The following is a 23,255-nucleotide window of genomic DNA, read 5'->3' on the forward strand; positions in this document are numbered from 1 at the left end:
ACTAGGGAGCACGGGACGTGTGGCTGGCACAGCTGGGGAACTGAAGTCTTATGGACTTAATTTTAATGGGTTTAAGTTCAAGCAGCCACGTATGGCTGGTGGTGACCACCATGGACAGCACTGTGGGTGTAAATGATCCAGAGCCTGTGAATGTCTGTTAAACGAACCTCAGAAACCAGGACACGCGGGATGACCTCAACGACACAAAGTGGGTGTGAAGTCTTATCATGCGGTGTTATCCTCCCGTTTCCCTGGGTGGGGGGCGGGCAGGGTGGTTCTGAGGAATATTAATTTGAGATTATGAGGGTTTTTCTATCTTTTTCTGGAAAAAAATTTTTTTGTATTTCATGTACGTTCCCAAACTATGGACAAGAAAACTAACGTGACTCTGGGTTTCACAGGACCCGAACATGCCCCATCTTACCTCCTGGTAAAATCCTGCACCGCTGTCTCGCACTCTGTTATCTGTAAAAGACACGAGCTCATCAAAATCCCGGCCCAACATATATACGCTACCAAATGTAAGGTAGATAGCTAGCGGGAAGCAGCCGCATAGCACAGGGAGATCAGCTCGGTGCTTTGTGACCACCTAGAGGGGTGGGATAGGGAGGGTGGGAGGGAGGGAGATGCAAGAGGAAGGGGATATGGGAACATACGTATATGTATAACTGATTCACTTTGTTATAAAGCAGAAACTAACACACCATTGTAAAGCAATTATACTCCAATAAAGACGTAAAAAAAAAAAAATCCCGGTCCAGCACGTCAGCACAAGGGTCACAGGACATACAGGGTGACCACCGAGTAGGTCAGGCACAATGACACTGGCCTCATTCCCATGACAACGAAAACCTCCGCTTACAGTACAGGGATGGCGCTCCATAAAGTCCACGACAGAGGAGGGGTGACACACTAACTCAGACATGAAGTCAGTCAGTCAGTCACGATGCCAGTTCCAGGGAACCACGTATTATCCTCAGGTAGCTCAGAGCAAGAAAGAGCTGCTGAGCCAGGCGCAGTGGGCAGTTACAAAAAAGGAAAGTGAAGTGTTGAACCCACACATCTCACGCTGAGATGCCTCCAGACTGGTTATTTTCCTGTGGTGGCCACTCCTCTAAAGACACACGCAGGAGTCAGTGTGTGGCTCCTGTGCTCCTGCAGACCCTCCCAGCCCCGGGCCAGGGATCATCGCCCCCCGGACCATCTCGTCTGAGTAGCAACCCAGCATCTTTTCCTGCATCAGTCAAGCCATGCTTCCAGCTTCTAGGCAAGCCTCGTCCCAATCCACACAGGAGGGAGAGACATGCACCTTTCACCTGGCACGTTCCTGGGTGCCCACTGTGTGCAGCGCACTGCGTTAGATGCTTTAGTGTAGCCTCCGCAACTCTGAGGAGCAGTCAGGCAGGGGAGACGGGGCCTGCCCTGCTCGGCCCTCACCCAAGGTTCCCTGGCGGCTGTTAGTGGGTGTATGTATGTGTGAGTGGGTTGGGGTGTGTGAGCATGTGTGTGAGTGTGAATGTTGGCATGTGTGTGAGTGCGCATGTGCTGGGGTGTGAGTGTGTCTCTGTGTGTGAGTGTGCATGTGCCAGGGTGTGAGCATGTCTGTGTGTGTGTGTGAGTGTGCATGCGCTGGGGTGTGTGTCTGTGTGTGTGTGTGTGAGCATATGCCGGGGTGTGAGCGTGTGTGTGTGCGTGTGCCAAGGTGTGTGTCTGTGTGTGAGTGTGCATGTGCTGGGGTGTGAGCGTGTCTCTGTGAGTGTGTCTCTGTGTGTGTGTGCATGCGCCAGGGTGTGAGCATGTCTGTGTGTGTGTGCATGCGCTGGGGTGTGACCATCTCTGTGTGTGTGTGTGAATGTGCTGGGGTGTGAGCATGTCTGTGTGACTGTGTATGTGCATTGCTGGGGTGTGAGCGTGTCTGTGTGTGTGAGAGTGCATGTGCTAGGGTGTGAGTGTATCTGTGTGTGTGTGTGTGCATGTGCTGGGGTGTGAGCATGTCTATGTGTGAGTGTGCATGTGCTGGGGTGTAAGCGTGTCTGTGTGTGTGTGTGTGTGTGTGCATGCGCCGGGGTGTGTGTCTCTGTGTGAGTGTGCATGCACTGGGGTGTGAGCATTTCTGTGTGTGTGTGTGTGTGCATGCGCCAGGGTGTGAGCATGTCTCTGTGTGTGAGTGTGCACGCGCCGGGGTGTGAGCGTGTCTGTGTGTGTGAGTGTGCATGCGCCGGGGTGTGAGCATGTCTGTGTGTGTGTGAATATGCTGGGGTGTGAGCATGTCTGAGTGTGTGTGTGCATGTGCTGGAGTGTGAGCGTGTCTCTGTGTGTGTGAGTGTGCATGTGCCGGGGTGTGAGCATGTCTGTGAGTGTGTGCATGGGCCGGGGTGTGAGCGTGTCTCTGTGTATGTGTGTGCATGTGCTGGGGTGTAAGCGTGTGTGTGTGTGCGCGCGCGCATGCGCTGGGGTGTGAACGTGTCTGTGTGTGTGTGTGCATGCAATGGGGTATGAGCGTGTGTCTGAGTGTACATGCGCTGGGGTGTGAGCGTGTCTGTGTGTGTGTGCATGCGCTGGGGTGTGACCATCTCTGTGTGTGAGTGTGTGTGAATGTGCTGGGGTGTGAGCATGTCTGTGTGACTGTGTGTGTGCATGTGCTGGGGTGTGAGCGTGTCTGTGTGTGTGAGAGTGCATGTGCTGGGGTGTGAGTGTGTGTGTGTGTGCATGTGCTGGGGTGTGAGCATGTCTCTGTATGTGTGAGTGTGCATGTGCTGGGGTGTAAGCGTGTCTGTGTGTGTGTGTGCATGCGCCGGGGTGTGTGTCTCTGTGTGAGTGTGCATGCACTGGGGTGTGAGCATTTCTATGTGTGTGTGTCTGTGTGTGTGTGTGCATGTGCCAGGGTGTGAGCATGTCTCTGTGTGTGTGTGAGTGTGCACGCGCCGGGGTGTGAGCGTGTGTGTGTGAGTGTGCACGTGCCAGGGTGTGAGCGTGTCTGTGTGTGAGTGTGCACGCGCCGGGGTGTGAGCGTGTCTCTGTGTGTGTGGGTGAGTGTGCACGTGCCGGGGTGTGAGCGTGTCTGTGTGTGTGTGTGTGTGTGTGTGTGTGTGTCAGTGTGCGCCAGTGGGCGTGTGCTGGGGTGTGGGGATCTCTGCTCTCCCTGAAGCAGCCTCAGAGGCTGGTGTGAGCCTCAGACATTTGAATGAACCTCTTTCACTTTATTATTCAAATATTTGCCTCCACAGTACTCACTCACACAGTCCGGACAAAACCTCTTTCACTCCTGTTTTTGCTCACCCGGAACCTCGCACGGAGGCATCACAGCCCCCTCCTCCAGAGAGCAATTCGCCCTTCAGCGAAAGTGCTCTGGAAGGCTCAGCCTGCGAAGGAGGCTTTCAGAGGCAAAAGTTCAGGCAGACACAAATCGTTAACATGAATCCCACCTCGCAGCAGAAAGAACGCAGCCCAACGCGCCACGTGCACACGCGGCGAGCGGCCGGGAGGCACTCACCTGGCACGCCATCTCTGTGGCGCGCGGCCCCCGAGCGGCCCGCCTGTCCTCTCGGCCCTCCGCCGCCTCTCCCGGCGCCATCCTGCTCCCCTTCTGCGCGCCCGCCTGGCATCGCGTTCGCTATCGCACGGGCTGCGTCGGCCACGTCCAGGGCGCTCAGACCCTCCACGCTGCCTGGGCGTTCCCGCAGGTCCTTCAGCAGAGCCTGAACACGTGCCCCTAGACGGCACACACGAAAAAGACAAACCGAGACAAGGGACAGCGTTAGAACAGGGACACAAGGATGCAGACGGGCGGCACCGGTGAGCGCAGCAGAGGGACGGGAGCAAAAAAGGGCCAGATGGTATTCTGCAAGTGAGGAGTTCAGTATTCGAAATTTCAAAGCTCACTGCATGGGTTTAACCGCAGACTGGATGATGGAGAACAAAGAGCTGGTGAATTTGAGGACAAACAATGGAAACGATTCTCATCCGTGGAACAGGGAGAAAGGACTGGCCACACCTCGGCAACGTGGCACAGCTTCAGGAGTCACGAGTGTGACTGGGTCTGAGAGGGAAAGGAGAGAGAGAAGGGGACAAAGAAAACAAATGCCCCGAAATGGGTGGGGAGCATTAGCTCAGAGATTCGAGGCACTCGGTAAAACCTCAAGAAGAATTAGAGCCACAGGACGGCCGCTCCCAGCCGAGCTCACAAGGCCGCACAGGAAACCGTGGTAGAGAAGATGTTAAATCGGCCAGAGGCGGGGCCGGGACGGCGGTGCCCCAGGACACACCCAGCGCCCTGTAAGCATGACGTACGTGACATGATACATAAGTACACACTGGATCATTTACATATGAGGGATGCATTTGAACCATTAAAAGAAAAGGTGTCTAATTCAGAAGTCTAGATTACAGTGAAAATATCCTTCAAACATGCGAGTGGAAGAAAGACATTTTCATGTTATTTAAAAGAAAAGAGTTACGATGGTCCCTCACCCTGGACCTGCAGTGCAGGAGATGCTAGGAAGAGCTCTGCAGGCTGGAGAGCAGTGGGGTGGCCCGGAGGCCCCCACAAGGTTTGCCGCAGGGCGGTGACAGCCCCGGCCTTGATTCCGTGTCAACCAGGAGCTCCTGAGGCTCTGACCTCTGGGCCTCGCTGATCCCGGAGAGACTGATGTTCCCGGGGCCGCCCACATGTACAGACAGCAGACGCTGCTTCCAAATGCCAACCAACCAACCCAGAGCCCCGCCCCGCCCCCAGGTGACTGGCCCCCTGCCCTGCACACCCCAGGCCCGGGTCCCGACAACTAGGGGCTGCCCCTCTGCCCCAGAGCCGCTGACATTATTCACACCAGCCGGTGCTGCCTTGCCTGCTCCTTCCTGCAAACCCACAGAAAGGCCCTGCCTACAGCTCCCCTCCCTCTGCCCCATCACCAACCTGGTGCTTCCCCAGGTGGCCCCCACCTCTGGCCAGGGGCCAGAGCATGGCAGAACCCACCATGGCGTCCCAGGACACCAACCAAGGCAAAGGAAATGGATCAGTACATTTACGAGACGTTTTTTAACAAGTGTTGAATCCAAAATGTGTTTCTGCGGAATGCAAACTTAACCAGGAAATTCAGCTGAGGAGAACGTTCCAGGGCCTTGGTTCACCGAGGATTTGCTCCTGTTCTCCGCTGGACCATCCTCAGCGCAGAGCTGTGTCCCTCCTAACAAGGGTCCAAGAGGTAGACTCCCTGCCCCGACTGTGCTCTGCGAGGATGTTTCACCACCTCGCAGTTAAGCCCCTGAGTCGCGCTGTTGGCCGGTTTCAGGGAGTCCAGAACATTTCCTCCTAAGAGTCCACTTTCTCTCCGATTCCAGATTTAGGAACAGGACCAGTGGGATTACTGTGCTAGAACCGTAATGCAAATGGGGGCACACGGGTATCAGGGTGACAGTTCAGACCCTGGGTAGCAAGTCGGCTGTGGACTGAACTTGTGGCTGAAGCAGGCAGACTCTCCTGGGCACGGCCTGGCCTGTGGGCGGCCGTGTCCGCATCTCCTGACTCCCTGGTGCTGTCCTCTGTGCAGGGGGCCAGGGTCTGTCACCGCCCTGTGACCTTTTTGCCCACACATGTCCCTCCCCCAAGCTGCTCTCAGGCTGCCTGGGTGGGAGACACACATTCCAGGTCATGAGGGAGGTGGATAATCAGTGAGAGATTCAGGCCTCCCAGAGGGTCTCAAACCTAAACGGCAGAGCTCAAGAGCAGGAACTCCCCTCCCACCCTTCGTTCTTTCCTTCCTTCCACAAATGTTCGCTGCACATTTTCTGTGCTCAGCTACCTGTCAAGGTGCAGGAATAATGCAGTTAGCAGAGCACTTGCTTCCATGGAACGTTCATCTATAGTAGAAGAAACAGAAAATAAACAATTAAAAACACATACAATGTCTGGTGGTGACGGGGCTGTGGGAACAATAATGCAGAGCGTGGAGGATGGGGCAGTGGGGAGGGACGATGCTGTGTTAGACAGGATTGTCGGAGAAAAGCTCAGAGACCCAAAGAAGGGAAGCCCTGAGCCCAGGGACTATCTTAAGGAAACGCTCTGCGGGCAGAGGAAACAGCAAGCGCAAAGGCCCTGGGGCAGGAGCACTGGAAGGACAGAAAGGCGGCCAGAATGGGTGACCTGGAGCGGCCAGAGTGGGTGACCTGGAGTGGCCAGAGTGGGTGACCTGGAGCAGCAAGCGGGGTGACCTGGAGCAGCAAGCGGGGTGTGAAGTCGGGGGCACTTTACAGGGTCTCAGACCATGAAAAGGACCTGGATTTTTGCTGAGTGGGATGGGAAGCCCTTGCTGGGTTTTGAGCAGTGAGCCGTCATCTGGTTTACAATTTTAAGAGGCCTGCAGGCTTGAGACAAGGTCAGAGGCGGGAGGCCGAAGGAGGCTTCTGCAGGAACCCAGCTGGGGGTGGCGGTGCAACAGGCAGAGCTGGCGGGAGCCTATGTGTTTCTATGGCAGGTCCAGATGGACCGGATGTGAGGTTCAGGGGACGGAACAGAGCCCAGGTGGGTGACAACAGACAGCAAAGCTGGAGGAGCTGTGTGAGGTCAGCTCCCAACGTTGGGGGAGCCTGGGCAGGGGTGGAGGCTCTCGGCAGCCGCTCAAAGCATCCCACCGGGTGATGTTTTGTTTTATGCAACCCAGGGCAGGAAGAATGCTGGTCAAACACAGGGCAAGTCAGACCGGAAATCCTAAAAGACCCACCACAAACAGGGGGTCACGATCTTCTGGACAAAGTGTGCTCTGCAGCCAGCCACACCCAGGCTCCAGTCTCGGGGCCTGTCTGTGTAGATGGGTCAGTAACTCCCACTTGAAGGGGTTACTGAGAAAACGAAATCAAATGTTTAGACTGTCTACCACGTCTAATGACCAAATAGCTAAGGGGAAGTTGTGCCCCTCCTCCAGCAATCGGCGCTGACATTCGATAACTCCGAGAAACCCTCCTCACAGTTACCTCATGTCCTTCCCCTTAACTTCCCTCAGCTCTATTCTCCTTATTTGGAGGGAAGAGCAGAAATAGACCTGCAGCGTGAAAACACTCATGTTCTTTAAGATAAAGACCAGAGAACGGGAGAGACTTTCCGTGGGCCTCTCTAACTATAATAAGAAACATCCGTCTTCAAAATGGTATAATAAAATATAATTCCTAACATTGTGTCCTCTCATCCAAAAAAGAAACTTTTCAGATTACCAATAGTGAAAAACAGCTCACAACCCCACAGGTATACAGTGGTAGATGCTAAGCGGCTGACCACTTAGAAGGAGGGCAATTAACTCGTGTCAGCGACCATCTCCCGCGTCAGTGCGGTTGACCACGGTGAGTCAGCTCGGAGGCACCCACTGTCAGTCCTCTGAAGATGAGGAGAAGTGAGGAAATCCTCTTTAAAGAGTGTAGCCAGCCCTGGTGGACTGGAGGGACCGTGGCGCAGAGCACAATCAAATACCACATGCATCAGAGTGAGACGCTCTGTTCCGGCTGCCGCCCCATGTAATTCCGAGATCCGGCCGGCTTATAATGACATTTTAAGTAGCTTTCAATGTGCCAAGTGGGCTCTAGCAGAGCAATTACATGAAATGTCAGGACATCAAATATGTAAGGCCTGAAGTAGGAGATCAGCTCCCATGAACAACTGCTGCAGGCCTGACCTACAGAAATTACATGTCTTTAATAGGGTCCCCCAGACAAATGCTACAAGCTTTAGAGAATAAGCAATGGTGTGCAGTTAACCTCGCACAAATCTGCTCCCACAAAGAGGATGTGAATCATACACAACAGTTTTTGCTCCTAAGTGCCTTTATCACCACGTGTACAGGAAAGTACACAGTTTAGGCACATACAAACACACACATCAGCACCATCATCACCACCATCACCATTATCACCATTTCCACTCTCATCACCCTCATCATCACCGTTATCACACTCAGGGGAGTAGCCTAGACACGTGCTGGGTGGCGAATGCAGACCCCACAGTAGGAAACTTCCCAGGAAGGGCTGCCGGGGCAGCCCCTGAAATCCATCTACATTAACTAAACGGGCTGGACCAGCAAGGCATTTGGATCCCATTCATGGAAGCACCCTCTGAATGTGAGAACTGCTGAGCTCCCTCCCCCCAGCAAAGGTTGGATGGTAGATGCCCAGGTGTGCACGCTTCATGCTGCAGTTCTGCAGACAGGAACTCAATCTATGATCAGAGCCAAACCAATGTGTATTTACCACAATTTTTAAAAATTTAAATACAAAAGTGGCCTCGCACTTTTTATTACCTAAGAGTGACTGGAGTTCATGGGACTTGCCTGAATTTTAGCCCAGCGAACGAGCCCCGGCCAATGCGCTGCAGGGACGTGCAGAGGAGAAGCGGCAGCTGCGCGCGGCCACACCCGGGTCAGCCGTGCGGTGCGAGGCCTCACAAACGCGCACGGAGCACCGAAAGGCACAGCGGTGCTCACAGCACCTGCCTGGTGGTGGTGAGATCCAGGGTGGCCTGATTTCTTCTCTCTACACATCTGTTGCTCTGGTTTTGCATGGTAACCATTTACTACTCCTACAGCTGATAGAAAGCACAGCAAATAATCCTTTACACATTCTGCTTTCCACAGAGAACTGATCACAGAATACAGAACAACACTCTAACGAGGGGCATTCCCAGCTGGGCCACAACCCGAGACAGCGTGTCCTAAACAGGAGAAGCTGGACCAGCCGTGTCTCAATCCCACACTTCGCACTTTGTCGTTTGCCCTTGCCATTATCCTACTGCACATTGGTCTTTTAATTTTATGTGAAACAAATTGGTCTCGACCGTCCTGCAGAAGGGCAGCCGCTATCTGAGTCACCCACGCCTCTGTCTTCCGCACTACACTCGTTGGGTGCCCGGCACAGCCAGCTCTCCAGGGCTGCGCCCCCGGGGAGGTCACACACCCTGGCCCTCTGAGCCTCCCTTCTGACTTTCTCGCTGGTGCTTTCAAGGTGAAACTGGGTTTTGAGGACAGGGCTGCTGTGTCCTTGCGCCTTCCTAGGGATCCTGTGCTCATGGCTCACTGAATCTACCTGAACGCTCCCCGAGGTTCTGAAGGATATTAGACCGAACGGCAGGGGCAGTTTTCCAGGGGTGCGTGGTGTGGAATGGCCTGCCTGTGACTGGTCTGGACAGGTAACCCCGGGAGGCTCTGGGGCTTTAGAAGAGGGCTGGTCTTTTCTTGCCTTGTCCTTTTTCACTGGGTAAGAAGAGAACCCTTCCTCCTTCCAGCCCTGGCTGACACCCCTGCCCCCAGGTGACCCTTCTCTACTCCTCTGCTCGCCCTAAAGGCTCAGCACACAACTTTGCACACAATGAATAGTCAGAGAAAGCTAGACTTTGGAGCTGAATGGCCATTTAAAACATTAGAGTCCAGGACCAATGAGCCCAAGAAATAAAGCAAATTGTGTTTAAATCTGCATTTTACACAGCTGGTTCTTAAAAGCTTCCATCCACTTTGCCTTAAGTGACCTGACTTTGGGACAAGTGCTATCACCTGCCATCTCAAGCTGCAGTTTCCTCATCAGGAAAACGAGGCTGACAATAACACCATCTTTCATGGCTGACGTGAAGAGCAAATGATACCATTCATCCACTCAGCAAACACCCTGCAAGGCACATGCTGAGTCCTGGGTGCAAATGTGAGAAAAGCAGCACAGTTTGCTGGCTTCCGTAAGCTGACGGTCCACAAGCGGAGACAAAAGTTTATCAAATACATGCAAATGCGCAAGTCAGACTGTGAGACACGCTCCAGAGAAAAGTACAGCCCCGCGAGGGCTTCCCTCGAGGTGGGGTAGGGTGAGGTAAGCTCCTCTTGTTGGGGGATCGAGCACTTTCCAAACAGTCAAGGTGAAATGTGCCAGAAAGGTTACGTGGCCGGGGCTGCTGGACGCTAACGAGACACAGGGAGGCAGCGTCCCCCTCACAGAAGGTCGCCGCCGCCCTGAAGGCTTCTTGCCGAACGCTGGACACGCTGGTCACGTCTCGAGCTCCTAGTTCACAGGGCGTGTGGAACAGAGGAACAAGTACACGTCCTCTTTGGGGTGAAACCAGGAAAGCACAGGACATGGGTAAAAGGACAGCATCAACAGGCAGGAGAGCAGAGAGGTGGTCTCGCCAAGAGAAAACCCACGGCCACGGCGATCCACAAACCGCGAAGGATCACAAAGGGATGAATCTCTCCTCTGAGGAGCGAGGGATTCGAGCTCCACAGGAGGCTCTCCAACCCCTAGATCCTGCACAGGAGAGATGAGCCCCCAAAACACCTGGCTTTGAAAACCAACAGGAGATACATCTAAGAAAACTACAGAAATACAGAGAATGGGAAATTCGCTCTTAAAGGGCCCTTGTGCAGACTCACTTGACTCAAAACCAACGCACACGTGCCTGATTGCAAGGCACCTGCATCACAGAGGAAGGAGACCCACTTACTGATCCTGAAGGACCTGCTGGAGAAACAGGGACCACTTGGGATGCTCCCGAGGGACTGAGACACTGCAGGCACCACTGTGGAAATCGCCACCTAACCTGTTAGCACCCTGCAGAGAGCGCTGCCACCCCTGCACCTCAGCAGGGCTCACGACCAGTCAGGCGATAACCCCACCCGCCAGCGCCCCTCCGCAACCCTGACCTCACCACAACAGGAGGGCAGGTGCCCCACACGGGCACATCCCTTGAGCCCCACAGGATGTCTCCGACAAAAGCTACTCCTCAAGACTGGGAGAGGTAGCTGATACACCTAACACAGAGAAACAGACACAGAGAATTAGGCAAAATAAGGAGACAAAGGAACATGTTCCAATCAAAAGGACAAGACATAAACCTCTGAAAAAGAACTGAATGAAAGAGAGAAAAGCAACTCAGCTGATAAAGAGTTTAAAATAGCGGTCATAAAGATGCTCACTGAACCCAGAAGAAGCATGGATGAACACAGCCGGAACTTAACAAAGGGACAGAAGTTATAAGAAAGTACCAAACAGAAGTTATAACTGAACAGAAAAATGCACTAGAGGGTTTCAACAGCAGACCGGATAAGGCAGAAGACGAATCAGCGGCTGGAAGACAAAGCAGTGGAACTCAGAGCAGCAAAACAAAAAAGAACTTAAAAAGTGAAGATACTTTAAAAGACCTTTGGGAAAACATCAAGCGAAATAACATTTGCTTTACGGGGACCCCAGAAGGAGAAGAGAGAGAGAGAAAGGGCCAGAAAAATTATTAGAAGAAATAGTGGCTGAAAACTTCCCTAATCTGGGGAAGGGAACAGACATCCAGGTCCCAGAAGCCCAGAGGGTTCTGAAGATGAACCCAAAGAGACACATACCAAGACACATTATAATTACAATGGTAAAAGTTAAGGATAAAGAGAATCCTAAAAGCAGCAAGAGAAAAACAGCTTGTTCCATACAAGGGAACCCCCGTGAGGCTATCAGCAGATTTTTTAGCAGAAAGTTTGCAGGCCAGAAAGAAGTGGCATGACATATTCAAAGTGCTGAAAGGAAAAAACTTCCAACCAAGAATTCTCTACCCAGCAAGGTCATCATTCCTTTTTCATGGATTAGAAAAATTAATATTGTGAAGATGTCCATACTACCCCAAGCAATTTACAGATTCACTTCAATCTCTATCAGAATTCCAATGGCATATTTCACAGAACTACAACAAATCATTCCAAAATCTGTAAAACCACAGAAGACCCTGAATATCCAAAACAATATTGAGAAAGAAGAACAAAGCTGAAGGCATCAAGCTCCCTGACTTCAGACTATACTACAAAGCCTCAGTTATAAAAACAGCATGGTACTGCACAAAAGCACACACATAGATCAATGGAACAGAACTGAGAACCCAGCAGTAAGCCCACACTTATATGGTCAATTAATCTACAATAAGGGAGGCAAGAATATACAATGGAGAAAAGGCAGTCTCTTCAATAAATAGTGTTGGGAAAACCGAACAGCCACATGTAAAAGAATGAAACTGGACTACCATCTTATACCATACACAAAAATTAACTTAAAATGAATGAAACACTTGAATGTAAGACCTGAAACCATGAAATTCCTAGAAGAAAACATATGCAGTAACCTCACTGACATGGATCTTAGAGATGTTTTTGTGGACCTAACACCAAAAGCAAGGGAAGCAAATGCAAAGCATAAACAAATGGGGCTACATCAAACTAAAAAGCTTCTGCAAAGCAAAGAAAACCATCATCAAAATGAAAAGGCACCCTACTGAATGGGAGAAGAGACCTGAAAAGCATATAATAACAAGGGGCTAATATCCAAGATATAAAAAGAACTCATACAACTCAATGACAAAAAGCCAAAAACCTGATTAAAAAATGGGCTGAGGATCTGAATAGACATTTTCCCAGGAAGACATACAGATGGCCAACAGGCACATGAAAAGATGCTCAACATCACTCATCATCAGAGAAATGCGAAGCAAAACCACAATGAGGTATCACCTCCTTGACATCACCTGTCAGAACAGCTATTATTGAAAAGACAAGAAATAACAAGTGTTGGACAGAATGTGGAGAAAAGGGAGCCCTCGTGCACTATTGGTGGGAATGTAAACTGGGGCAGCCACTTTGGAAAAGAATACGGAGATTTCTCAAGAAATTAAAAGCAGAGCCACCATATGACCCGGCAATTCCACTCTTGTGTACTTACCCAAAGAAAACAAAAACACTAATTCAAAAGATATATGCACCCCCATGTTCATTGCAATAGCCAAGATATGGAAGCATCCTAAGCATCCATCAACAGATGAATGAATAAAGAAGATGTGGTGGGACTTCCCTAGCGGTCTGGTGGTGAAGACTTCACCTTCCAAGGCAGGGGGTGCAGGTTCGATCCCTGGTAGGGGAACTAAGATCCCACATGCCTCAGGGCCAAGGAACTGAAACATAAAACAGAAGCAATATTGCAGCAAATTCAGTAAAGAATTAAAAAAAAAAAAAAACTTAAAAAAAAAAAAAAGGATGTGGTACATACATATATACAATGGAATATTACTCAGTCATGAAAAAGAATGAAATTCTGCCATTTGCTACAACATGGATGGACCTAGAGGGTATTAAGCTAGTGAAATAAATTGGACAGAGAAAGACAAATACCGTATGATTTCACTCATATGTGGAATCTAAAATAAAGAAACAACATAAAGCAAAACCTCATAGATACAGGGAACAGATTAGTGATTACCAGAGAGGAAGGGGTTGATGGGGGCAAAATGGGTGAAGAGGTCAGCTGTATGGAGATGGATGGTAATTAGACCTTTGATGGTGATCACTCTGTAGTGTATACAGATGTCAAACTAAAACGTTGTACACCTGAAACAATATTTAAAAAAAAAAAATGATGCAAGGGAATAAAAGAGGGAGGAGAAAGCTTTTGCAGTTTAAAAGGCGCTTAACAGGCATGTCCACCAATTCAGTGACCGTCTTTGGGTCCTGACTTCAAAGAACTGACTGTAAAGAAAATTTACAAGTGAGAAATGTAAACACAGATTAGATATTTGGTGATATGAAGACATCAGTACGAAGTTTAACATGGGATAAAGCTGTTTGGTTAGGTTTATTCAAGAGTCGTATCTCTGGCAGTGCAATACTGAAGTGTGACAGGTGAAACCTGACAGCGTCAGATTGAATCTGCCAGCGTAGGGGAGGAGGGGGTCACAGAAATAGCGAGAGGAACCCAGCAATGCCTGTGTGGGCGTTCATCCTACAAGTCTCTCTGTTTGCTCTGAGACTAACATTTTACATGACTCTTTAAAGCATACAGCACAGCTGGGAAGACAATATATATAAAAAGATAGCCCACACTGCAACGTAGCACAGGAGAAAACGCCAACCAAATGATGCCGTTAATAAGGGTCACTGGAGAGCGGAGAGAGCATCTTCAGAGGATGTTCCCCGAAGAGCCCCACCAGAGCAGCCCCGATCAAGCCTCCACTTACAGACAGGGAGCGCGAATGGGAACGGACACTCAATATTTTTTTAATCTGTTGCCTGCTTGATGTTATTATTTGTATATCTTCAAAGGAGAAGTCATATTTTATCGAAATCGCACTTTATATTTTACGGTCTTAGGGAACGGCAGTTAGAAAACAGATGAGGCCCTTGGGCATCTCACAGAGGCTAGGACCGGCCAACAGCCCTCCTCCCGTGGGGCGACCACAGCAGGGGTGACTCACATCAAGGGCCGAAGCGGCGGCCTCGAGGGCCGGTCACTTCAAGGGCCCAAGTACACTCACGGCACTGGGGGCAGCGTTCGTTTCAGGCCGCTCTCATGGGGACCAGCAAACACCCATAAACCAAGGAGCTGGGCATGAGTCTGACCACAGGAGTGGAGAGGCGGAGACAAAAGGAAAGGGCAGTGGATTCGGAAGTCGTTTATATTCAATTTGCCAAACGCTGGGCGGGGCCCGCTTTGGCCTGTGAGTCGTGTTCCCTCATCATCTCCACCAGTAAAGTCATGAAATAGCGAGACTGTCGGGGCAGCGAGAACTGAACGCGGAGGGCGCCTCCCCCAGGAGACCCGAAGGCCCCCTCCGCCGCAGGCACCGGCCGCCTGAGTCCCCGCGACCCAGAAGCAGGACCAGGACAGACGGCTCCTCTCATCCCTCGGCCCCTCCCACCCCTCGGCCCCTGTCCACTCTATGGGGGAGCCTGGTGCGCGCGTGGAGAGAGCCTCGGAGGCCCGGCCTGGGCAGCCGCCCGAGAGGCAGAAGCAAGCCGACGACAAGCACGCAAAGGGTACTTACCGTCGTCCGTGCCCACGGCGTCCCTGGGGTCCGGAGGCGAGGGCCATTTCTGGGGGGCCGCCGGTGCCGAAAGGACCCTGGGCTCTCGCCAGGGCGTGCGCACGAGCTTGCGGGGTGCGGGGTCGCCGTCCCTGGGGGGCGCGGGGGGCTTCCGGGCCGCGTAGGCACCCAGTGCGGCGACCAGACTCTGCCTGTCCGCACCGCCGGCCACCTTGGGGCTGAGCTCGTCGGGCTGGAGCCTGCGGAGCGTGCGCAGCGGGCGGTCCCCGGGGAAATCGAACCGAGACGTGGGGGCATAGGTCAGGGCGGACGTCCGGGACACGAAGGTCAGCACGCTGTCGGCCGGGGGGTCCTCACCCTGCAGGGGCCGGGGGACAAACAGCAGGTGAGCGCCCATCGACGGGCAGGCCCTGAAGTGGCACCGGGTCTGGACCTCCAGGCGCTAAGCAGCACCAGGCACCACGGATTAATTCACCGATGGGCCGGGTCCCACGTCCACATTCCTCCCACGGTGTTTTTTTCATAACAGCTTTATTGAAATGCAGTTCACACGCCATGAGATTCACCCCATTCAGTGTTTTTAGCAGATCCACAGGGCGGCGCAAACATACAGAACCCTCTGTCACCCCATTCCTCCTCCCCTGGCCCCAGGCAACTGCTTTATCTATCTCCTTCTCCATGAATTTGCCTATTTTGGGCATTTCACGTAAACAGAATCACAGTGGGGCCTTTGTGTCTGGCTTCTTTTGATGAGCATGATTATTCCAAGGTGCATCCGTGTTGCAGCACGTTGGTGCCAAATTCCTTTTGATGACTGAAAATTATTCTGATTAAGGACAGAGCACATTTTGGTTTCTTCATTCCTCAGCTGGTGAACATCTGGGTTGCTTCCATTTGGGGGCCATTACGAATAACGCTGCTGTGAACCTTCCTGTACAAGTCTCTGTGTGGACCTATGTTTTCATGTCTCCCGGGCACGTGCCTGGGAGTGGGGTGCTGGGCAGTGGTCAGATCTGCATGAACTGTCCAGGAGCCGCCGAAACGTGTTCCCGCGTGGCTGCACCACTATCACTGTGCCGGCAGCGTGTGAGGGCTCCATTTCTCCGCCTACTATTTTTTATTTTATAGTACAGCTGTCTTCCTTTGACACAGCCATGCACTGGTGTGTGCTGTAACTCCACAGAGTAGCTTCCCCCGCGACTGACTCTCTCCTTTGTCTGATGGTTTTTATTTCACTCCAGCTCCTGTCTTTACTGATCACTTAAATCCCTTTTACATCCATCCAATCCTTTTTTACAGCGATATTCTGGCCGGTGAAGCTGCCAGGGCCTCTTGTTTTACAGATGATGTCGAATCCATGGCCTTTCCCTCAGCCTCCACTCACTTTGCCTCCTCACTCATTTAGTAATCGTTCCCTGGACGTGATCTCATCACACTTTGTTTTGCCCACTAGACAAAACAAGGCCCAGTTTCCTCACGTCTGGGACAGCTGTAAAAACGTTAGAAACCTCAACATTCTACCTCTGACGATGGCACCATCAGAATTTCATGGACAAACAGTAATTTCCCAGTCGGAGATTACTCAGGGCTGCTTTCATGGTTTTTCTCTGGGTGCAGGGACCGTAAACTTTAAAAATCTTGCCCGTTCGTATTTTCTACATGCACCTCCCTTGGGGCACAAATCAGTGTTTAGTCAGTGGGTACATACTTGGGGATCTAGTTAAGATGTGCAGCCATCACTGAATTTAAGACAGTGGTTCAGACTCCCAAATCTGTCTATTTTAAAAATATTTGCGTTCAGCCTTGCAGGATAGATTTTCACGTAGCCAGCCTGAAGCAGGAAGCTGGGGTTGACACGGTGCCACTTTCTTTTCTCACATATGAGCGTGGGCAGGTCACCTGACCTCGGTTTTCTCCTGTCAGAGGAGACTGGCCATTATCTCCAAGATTGTTTTTAGTTCTAAATGATGTGATTTTAGTTGTCATCCAAATTGTATAATTTTGTTCAAGTGCTGGCTGCAATCAACTGCTTTTCCCTTAGAAGAGAAAAAGTAAGATTCATGAGAGAGAGAGACAGAGAAAGAGAGAGGGGATGCCTCCACAACAAGTAGTCCCTCCAGCGGTCTTGCACAAATTGGGTGTAAGTGTCAATCTTAAGTTCAGCCTGAACTTCCGTGGAGAAAGGCTGTCTCTGAACACCTGGTTGGGCCCCAGCACTGGGGGCTGGGTCGGCCCCCGAGAGCCTCATTACGGTGCCACGAGCACCGACCCTCTTTGCTGCAAATGTACCTTCTACTCAAAGGGCCTTTCATTATAGTCGAGTGGAGAGCTCGCGGGGGGTGGGGGGGGGGGGGACACAGCAGGCTGCACACAGCGCAGACGATCAGTGCCGAGTGTGGTCCATGCAGTGGACCAAGGTAAACAATCTGCGTGAGGTCTTTTATGCTCTGAACCAAATTAAGGTAAAGAGGGAAAAAGAATATTTCAGTAGGCAGACTGTAAAAGTAATAATTAAGAAAAAAACCTTCAGTTTTCACAGGTGACCCCAGGTCCTCTGAGAGTGGGAGAGCTTAGCGCGGCCCCGGTGAGGGTGCCCAGGTCACCCAGATCCTGGGGGTGGGGGGAGCAGCAAGGAGGGTAACCTCTCGGTCGCCTCCTCTTTGAGGCTTCCTATCCGGCCGCAGTGAGCACATAGAGGGAGCCGGCCTCTGGGCGAGGCCGCTGCACTTGGGCCTCACCTCTGCTGCTTAGTGACCTTTGCCTTGACGAGTTATTTAGCCTCTAAGGCACCTGTAAAATGGGGATGATGGGCGTAGCACCTGGCACAGAAGCGCTGGTAGCTCCTACTTACTAGTGGCTTTTACCGCTAGCCTACTAACAGCTAGTGGCTGTCACTCACTCACCCGTGTCACACCCGCATTTCCTTTAGAGCAGTGGGGACCTGAGCACCGGCCCTGAGGGAGCCATCCAAGTGGACTCTGTTCCACTTTCACCTCTGAGTCTAAAATCCTACAACTCATTTTCAAACCCCTATTCTGAAGAGGTTTTAAACTTCAGTCCAACAAACCTATGATGTCCAATTTCCTAAGATAATGCTGAATAATTGCTATGACTGCAGTTGCCCAAATCTGGAGATTAGCAACCTTTGGAAAGCATGAGGCCTGGCTGGTTACAGCCACTTCTGGCTTGTTAACCCTTCATACTGTGTGTCATACCAATCTAGCTTGGGTGTCGTTGGCGTGGTCTGCGTCGTGTGTGTGAAGCACCTGGGAACTGCTGCCAGCCTTCCTGGAATGTACCCTGGAACGATATTCCTCAGCCCATCGTGTTCCACACGAGACGGCGCAGATCCACTCCCTGCACATCCCACGAGGGTCTGCTGAGTAAACCAAGGGGACAGGAGGCTCGGCTGGGAGACTGGCCCAGTGCTGTCGGCACAGCTCTGCGTGACCTTCATAACTTTCTAACCTCTTTCAGCTCCACTTTGGCTCCTACAAAACTGGGCAGGGGGGGATCCTTCTTTTCTCCAAGCAGTTGTATTAGGCAGAGTACAGGCACCTAGTGCAGCACATGGCTCAGAGGAGAGCACTGGATAAATGGTACCATCAGCGTCATTGCTACCAAGCGTCGCCACCACCAGCAGCATCACAGCCACTAGTGCTGCTGTGTGCTGAGCTCTGGACCACATTCTAACGTTCTCCGGGGGAAGAATGCCTCCAACATGGACCTGTCCTCAAACAGCCTGCAGACTGAAATGGGAGTTAAGTCATAGACATTAGTAACTATAATGGAAAGTATATCAAAGAGGTTTGGGGATACGGAGTTTGGAAGGAAGTGACCATAATCAGCTGGGGAAATCAGGGCAGCTTCCTGGAGCCAGGTGACACCCTTCCTAGAGCCACAACTCGCATCACATCCCCTGCCTGCGTGGCTCCCAGCCGTGCCAGGGCCTGGGTACTAGAGCTGAAAGTCAGGGCCCCTTCCTCTCATGGAGATACACCTGCCCAGTCCCAGATTGCACAATTATGAGTTCCGACTGCAGGCCCTCCGAGTCCCACTGGCCAGAGAACACTGAGTGGATGAGACTTTTGTCTATACGTTAGTCACTCGTGCTCATCAAATATTCTCTTGTGCCGAGGATCCAGAACAAATTAGGAAACCCAAATTGAGCCATCTTTTGACCACAGAGCGAACATTTCCTCCGGTTTGTCTCACAGCCCGAAGGCAGCGTTGACAAGCACATTGATCAAGACACACTTGCTTCCGGCATGACAGAGCACACAGCGGTGGGGCTGTCCACAGGCTTCCTAATGAGACGGCCCCGTGATGCCGTTGGAGGTGGCAAGATTGGGGAGCTGGGGGTGGGTCTCAGCAACCCTCACCTCCGGCTCATTAATGGAGAGTTGGGGTTAGCCTGCTCTGCCTTTTTGGGCTCGGGCCGTAGAGGGTAATTCTGGCAAACTGTTCTGTCTCTGTCCGTCTCCACACAGTGGGAAGGCTGTCAGTGCTCAGTCCTGTTCAGGCTCTCAGCTACCCGCCCACGTTCAGGGGCAGTAGATTGGAGGTGTCATTCTCACTGACAGCACTGTCCCCAGGACAAAAACATTTCTGCATTCAGAGGAGCCTCACACTGGTCTACCTTTGACCACGACAGCTACGCTATCTGCTGCTCAGATACAGAGCTATCAGTTAGAAAACTCAGTCCCCAGTTTCTAGGGTTCACAAAACCTGTGGTTGAAGAGGTGAGGTGTTAAGTTCTAAACCACAGGATCAATGAAGTATGCGGAAAGTTGACAGCAGTACAAAGCGTGGACGTTAAGTTACGGATATCTGCAAACGATGCTCCATTACGTAGCTTGGAACTAGTCTACAGAGACGCTGACGACAGGACGTGCGTGTTGGTTCTTGTCTCCCCCTGGCACTGCCTTCTTGCTGCATCACCTCTGCTTCACCGGGCGCTCCTCCCGCTTTGCATTTTGTCCTTTGCAGCAGCTGCACCCCACACCCTCATGCCCGCAAGCAGAAGACAAAGGGAATGGACTGAGGCAGAGCTGCAGTCCGCTCTTCTGTCCAGCCCGGGTGAGCACGAGGCATGGGGTTGCAGGTCAGCTGCCTGCAGCATCCACTGGAGGACCTCAGGAAAACCATCACACGTGGGTGGTGTGTTCTGAGTGCCACAGCACCAGGCCATTCTTTGGCTTCATGTGTTTTTACTTCTTTTTGACCCTCTCAACAGACATGACATTTTGGTGTCTGTAGACTCCTCATTTTGTGGATAAGGAGACAGGATGTCTGGTGAGCAGAAGCAGAGCTGGATCTGGCCCCAGGCCTGGCTTCAGGCAGTGCCACAGAGAAGCAGGCCCATCCTGCAGGCTGGCTGACGGAAAATGCAGAACTCTGCTCAACTGGCTTCCAATAAGGCAACTTGGGGACCTTCTTTTTGGCTTAAAAAACAAACACGAAAAAGTTGAACAAGAATTCCAGGGCCCTGATTTCAGCTCTACCACCAATTAAGCATCTGAAAGTGAACATTTCACTCTGTCTTTTTCAGCCTCGGTTTCCCTCTGTAAACAGAGGTGTCACGTCTATAGGACAGTTTGGGGGAAATTGCCACCTTCTCACTGCTGCGTCTTCCCACACGTGATCATGGTGTGTATCTCCACGAACGTAGGTCTTCTTTAATTACCCTCCTCAACGTTTTAAAATTTTCAACGTTTAAAGCCTTACACATATTTTTGTTAGATTATGTCTAGTTGCTCCATAATATCTGATGCTATTACAAATGATATTTTTATAATTCCAATACCTAATTGTTGCTGGTATATAGAAATACAGTTGACTTTTGTATATTTACTCTGCATTCCACAGCATTTCCACACTCACTTATTCGTCTTAGTAGTTTTGTAGATTCCACCAAATTTTCTACAAAGATGATCACGTAATCTGGATGCCTTTTATTCCTTTTTCTTGCTTTATTGCACGAGCTAGGCCCTCCAGGGCAATGTTGCACAGAAGAGGTAAAAGCAGACATCCTTGTGGAATTCCAGATCTGAAGGAGAAAGCATTCATTCTTCCTCATTCAGTACGGTGTTAGCTGTAGGTCTCTATCATGAGGTTGGCTTTTGTCAAGTGCTTTTACTTTTGAGACTATCATATAGCTTTTCTCTTCCTTGTTAATATGGTAAGTTGTACTGATTAATTTTCAGATGTAACCAGCCCTGCATTTCTGGAATAAATCTCCCTTGATCATGATGTATTATTATGTTTTTATATTGTTGGATTTGATTTGTCTAGAAATTTTGTTTCTGTATCTCTGAGATAATCATCTGTAGTTTTCTCTTCTTTTAATATCTTTCTCTGTATGATTTTGATCCCTTGACATTTGTTGAGACTTACTTTATGGCTCAGCGCATGATCCATCTTGGGAAATACTCTATGTGCACTTGAAAATAATGTGTATTCAGCAGTTTTTAGGTGTATCATTCTATAAATATCAATTAGGTTAGGTTGGTTGATGGTGTTGTTCAAATCGTCTACATCCTTACTGATATATAATCTGTTTGTATAATCAGTTACTGAGAGAGGAAAGTTGGAATCTCTAAAAATGACTGTGGACTTGTACATTTCTCTTTAGTAGTTTCATATTTTTGCTTTATGTATTTGAGGCTCTGACATTAGGTTCATAAAAAGATTTCTATGTCATCTTAATGAACTGACCATTTACTCATTATAAAACATCTCTATATCTAATACTACTACTTGTCTTGAAGTGTACTTGGATTAATAGCAATGTAGTCACACCAGTTTTCTTATGTTTAGAGATTCCATTGTGTGTATTTTCCATATTTTGGCTTTCAACCTATACATGTCTTTCTATTTCATGTGCGTTGGCTTTAGTAGAATATAGTTGAAGCTTGTGTTTTAATTTTTATTCAGACTGAACATCTCTGCTTTTTATTTGAGGGGCTTAATCCATTTGTATTTAATATAATTACTGATATGGATGGATTTAATTCTGCTTTCTTGATATTTGCTTTATATTCAACCCATCTGATCTCTCTTCCTCCTTGCTTTCCTTCCTATGGATAAATGAAGCATTTTTAGCATTCCATTTTATCTCTGAATGGACCTTCAGTTATACCTATTTTTGCCTATTTTTAAAAATGGTTGCTGTAAAAATTATAATGTGTCTAAGTTATCACAGTCTACCTTCAAATAATATCACAGAACTTCACAAATCAACAAAACGTTGCAACAGTATAATTACAGTGTTCCTACCTACGCTTTGTGGTCCTGTTGTCATGTAGTTCTCTTCCACATAAGCTAAAAACCCCACAAATACATTTTTATTATTTTGCTTCAAATATCCAGTAGCTTTTATCCAAAAATTCATATATGTTATGTGTGTGTATCTTTTATATTTACTTGCAAATTTACCATTTCTGGTTCTTTTCATCGCCTTTGTAGATATTGGCTTCTATATGATACCATTTTTCTTTAAGCCACAGAACCTCTTTCAGCATTTCTGGAGTATGAGTCTCTTCCAGACACAGATTCTTCCCGTTTCCCCTACAGTTTTGAACAATATAAAAGTCTAAATTGACAGGATTTGTTTGGTCTTTTTTTCCTTTTCAGTACTTTAAAGATGTCCTTCCACTGTTTTATGGTCTCTAATGAGAAGTAAGACTTCATTCTTATAATCATTCCCCTACACGTTAAGGGGTCTTTTTCCCCTGAGGATACCTTTAAGATTTCCTCTTTATCTTTGGTTTTCCCCCAATTTGATTATGATATGCCTAGATTTGCATTTACCTTGCTTGAGGTTCACTAAGCTTCTCAGACCTATGTTTTGATAAGTTTTGCCAATTTTGGAAAAGCCCCAGCCATTATTTCTTTAAATATTTCTTCTGCCTCTCTCTCTTTCTCTTTCCGTTCTAGGATTCCAATTATACTTGTGGGAGAGTTATTTGAAATTGCACCATGTATCTTGGATGGTTTTTTCCATTTTGCACTCTTTTCTACAATATAATCTTTTTTTAAATAAACTTATTTATTTTTTTAAATTTTTGACTGCGTTGGGTCAACCCTTCGGAGGGCTGAGGTGTGCTCAGAAAGGCCTGGAGTCCCTTGGAAGGACATCTCTCGGTCCTTGTCCGCTTCTCCCACCCTCCAGTGTCCTATCTCCAGCACTCAGTGCTCTGTGCGGTCTGCCTCTGGGCTCTACCCTTGCACCAGTCTCTGCTGTCAACAGTCCCTAAACCCTGGGCTGCCTTCTCCCCCTCCCCACCGTGGTTCCTGCCTGTGGGAAAGCAGCGGTCGCCTTCTCTCCCCTAGAATGAGCTCATCACTTTCTGAATTTTCATTCAGGTTTCTTTGTATCCTAGCTTTCTGGGTTTTGTTTTTGTCTCTTGAGGCTATGGTTTAGTAGCTCATTTGGCTTATTCCTGCTGTTGGG

The 23,255-nt window shown here is 49.8% G+C and overlaps 1 protein-coding gene across 1 annotated transcript in view; it reads right to left on the bottom strand.

Moving 5' to 3' along the window:
• Positions 1 to 23,255, bottom strand: part of PTPRN2 (protein tyrosine phosphatase receptor type N2) — a 535,117-nt gene that overhangs the window by 443,986 nt on the left and 67,876 nt on the right. Inside the window, exons 5-8 of the mRNA XM_007463991.1 lie at positions 14,801 to 15,158; positions 9,901 to 10,020; positions 3,494 to 3,712; positions 425 to 465 (exon numbers count right to left, since the gene is read on the bottom strand). Coding sequence (XP_007464053.1) covers positions 425 to 465; positions 3,494 to 3,712; positions 9,901 to 10,020; positions 14,801 to 15,158 — 738 coding nt within the window. The remainder of the gene's footprint in view (positions 1 to 424; positions 466 to 3,493; positions 3,713 to 9,900; positions 10,021 to 14,800; positions 15,159 to 23,255) is intronic.

Source organism: Lipotes vexillifer, unplaced genomic scaffold (genome assembly GCF_000442215.2).
Source record: "Lipotes vexillifer unplaced genomic scaffold, Lipotes_vexillifer_v1.1 scaffold2094, whole genome shotgun sequence".
NCBI classification, from domain to species: Eukaryota; Metazoa; Chordata; class Mammalia; order Artiodactyla; family Lipotidae; genus Lipotes; species Lipotes vexillifer.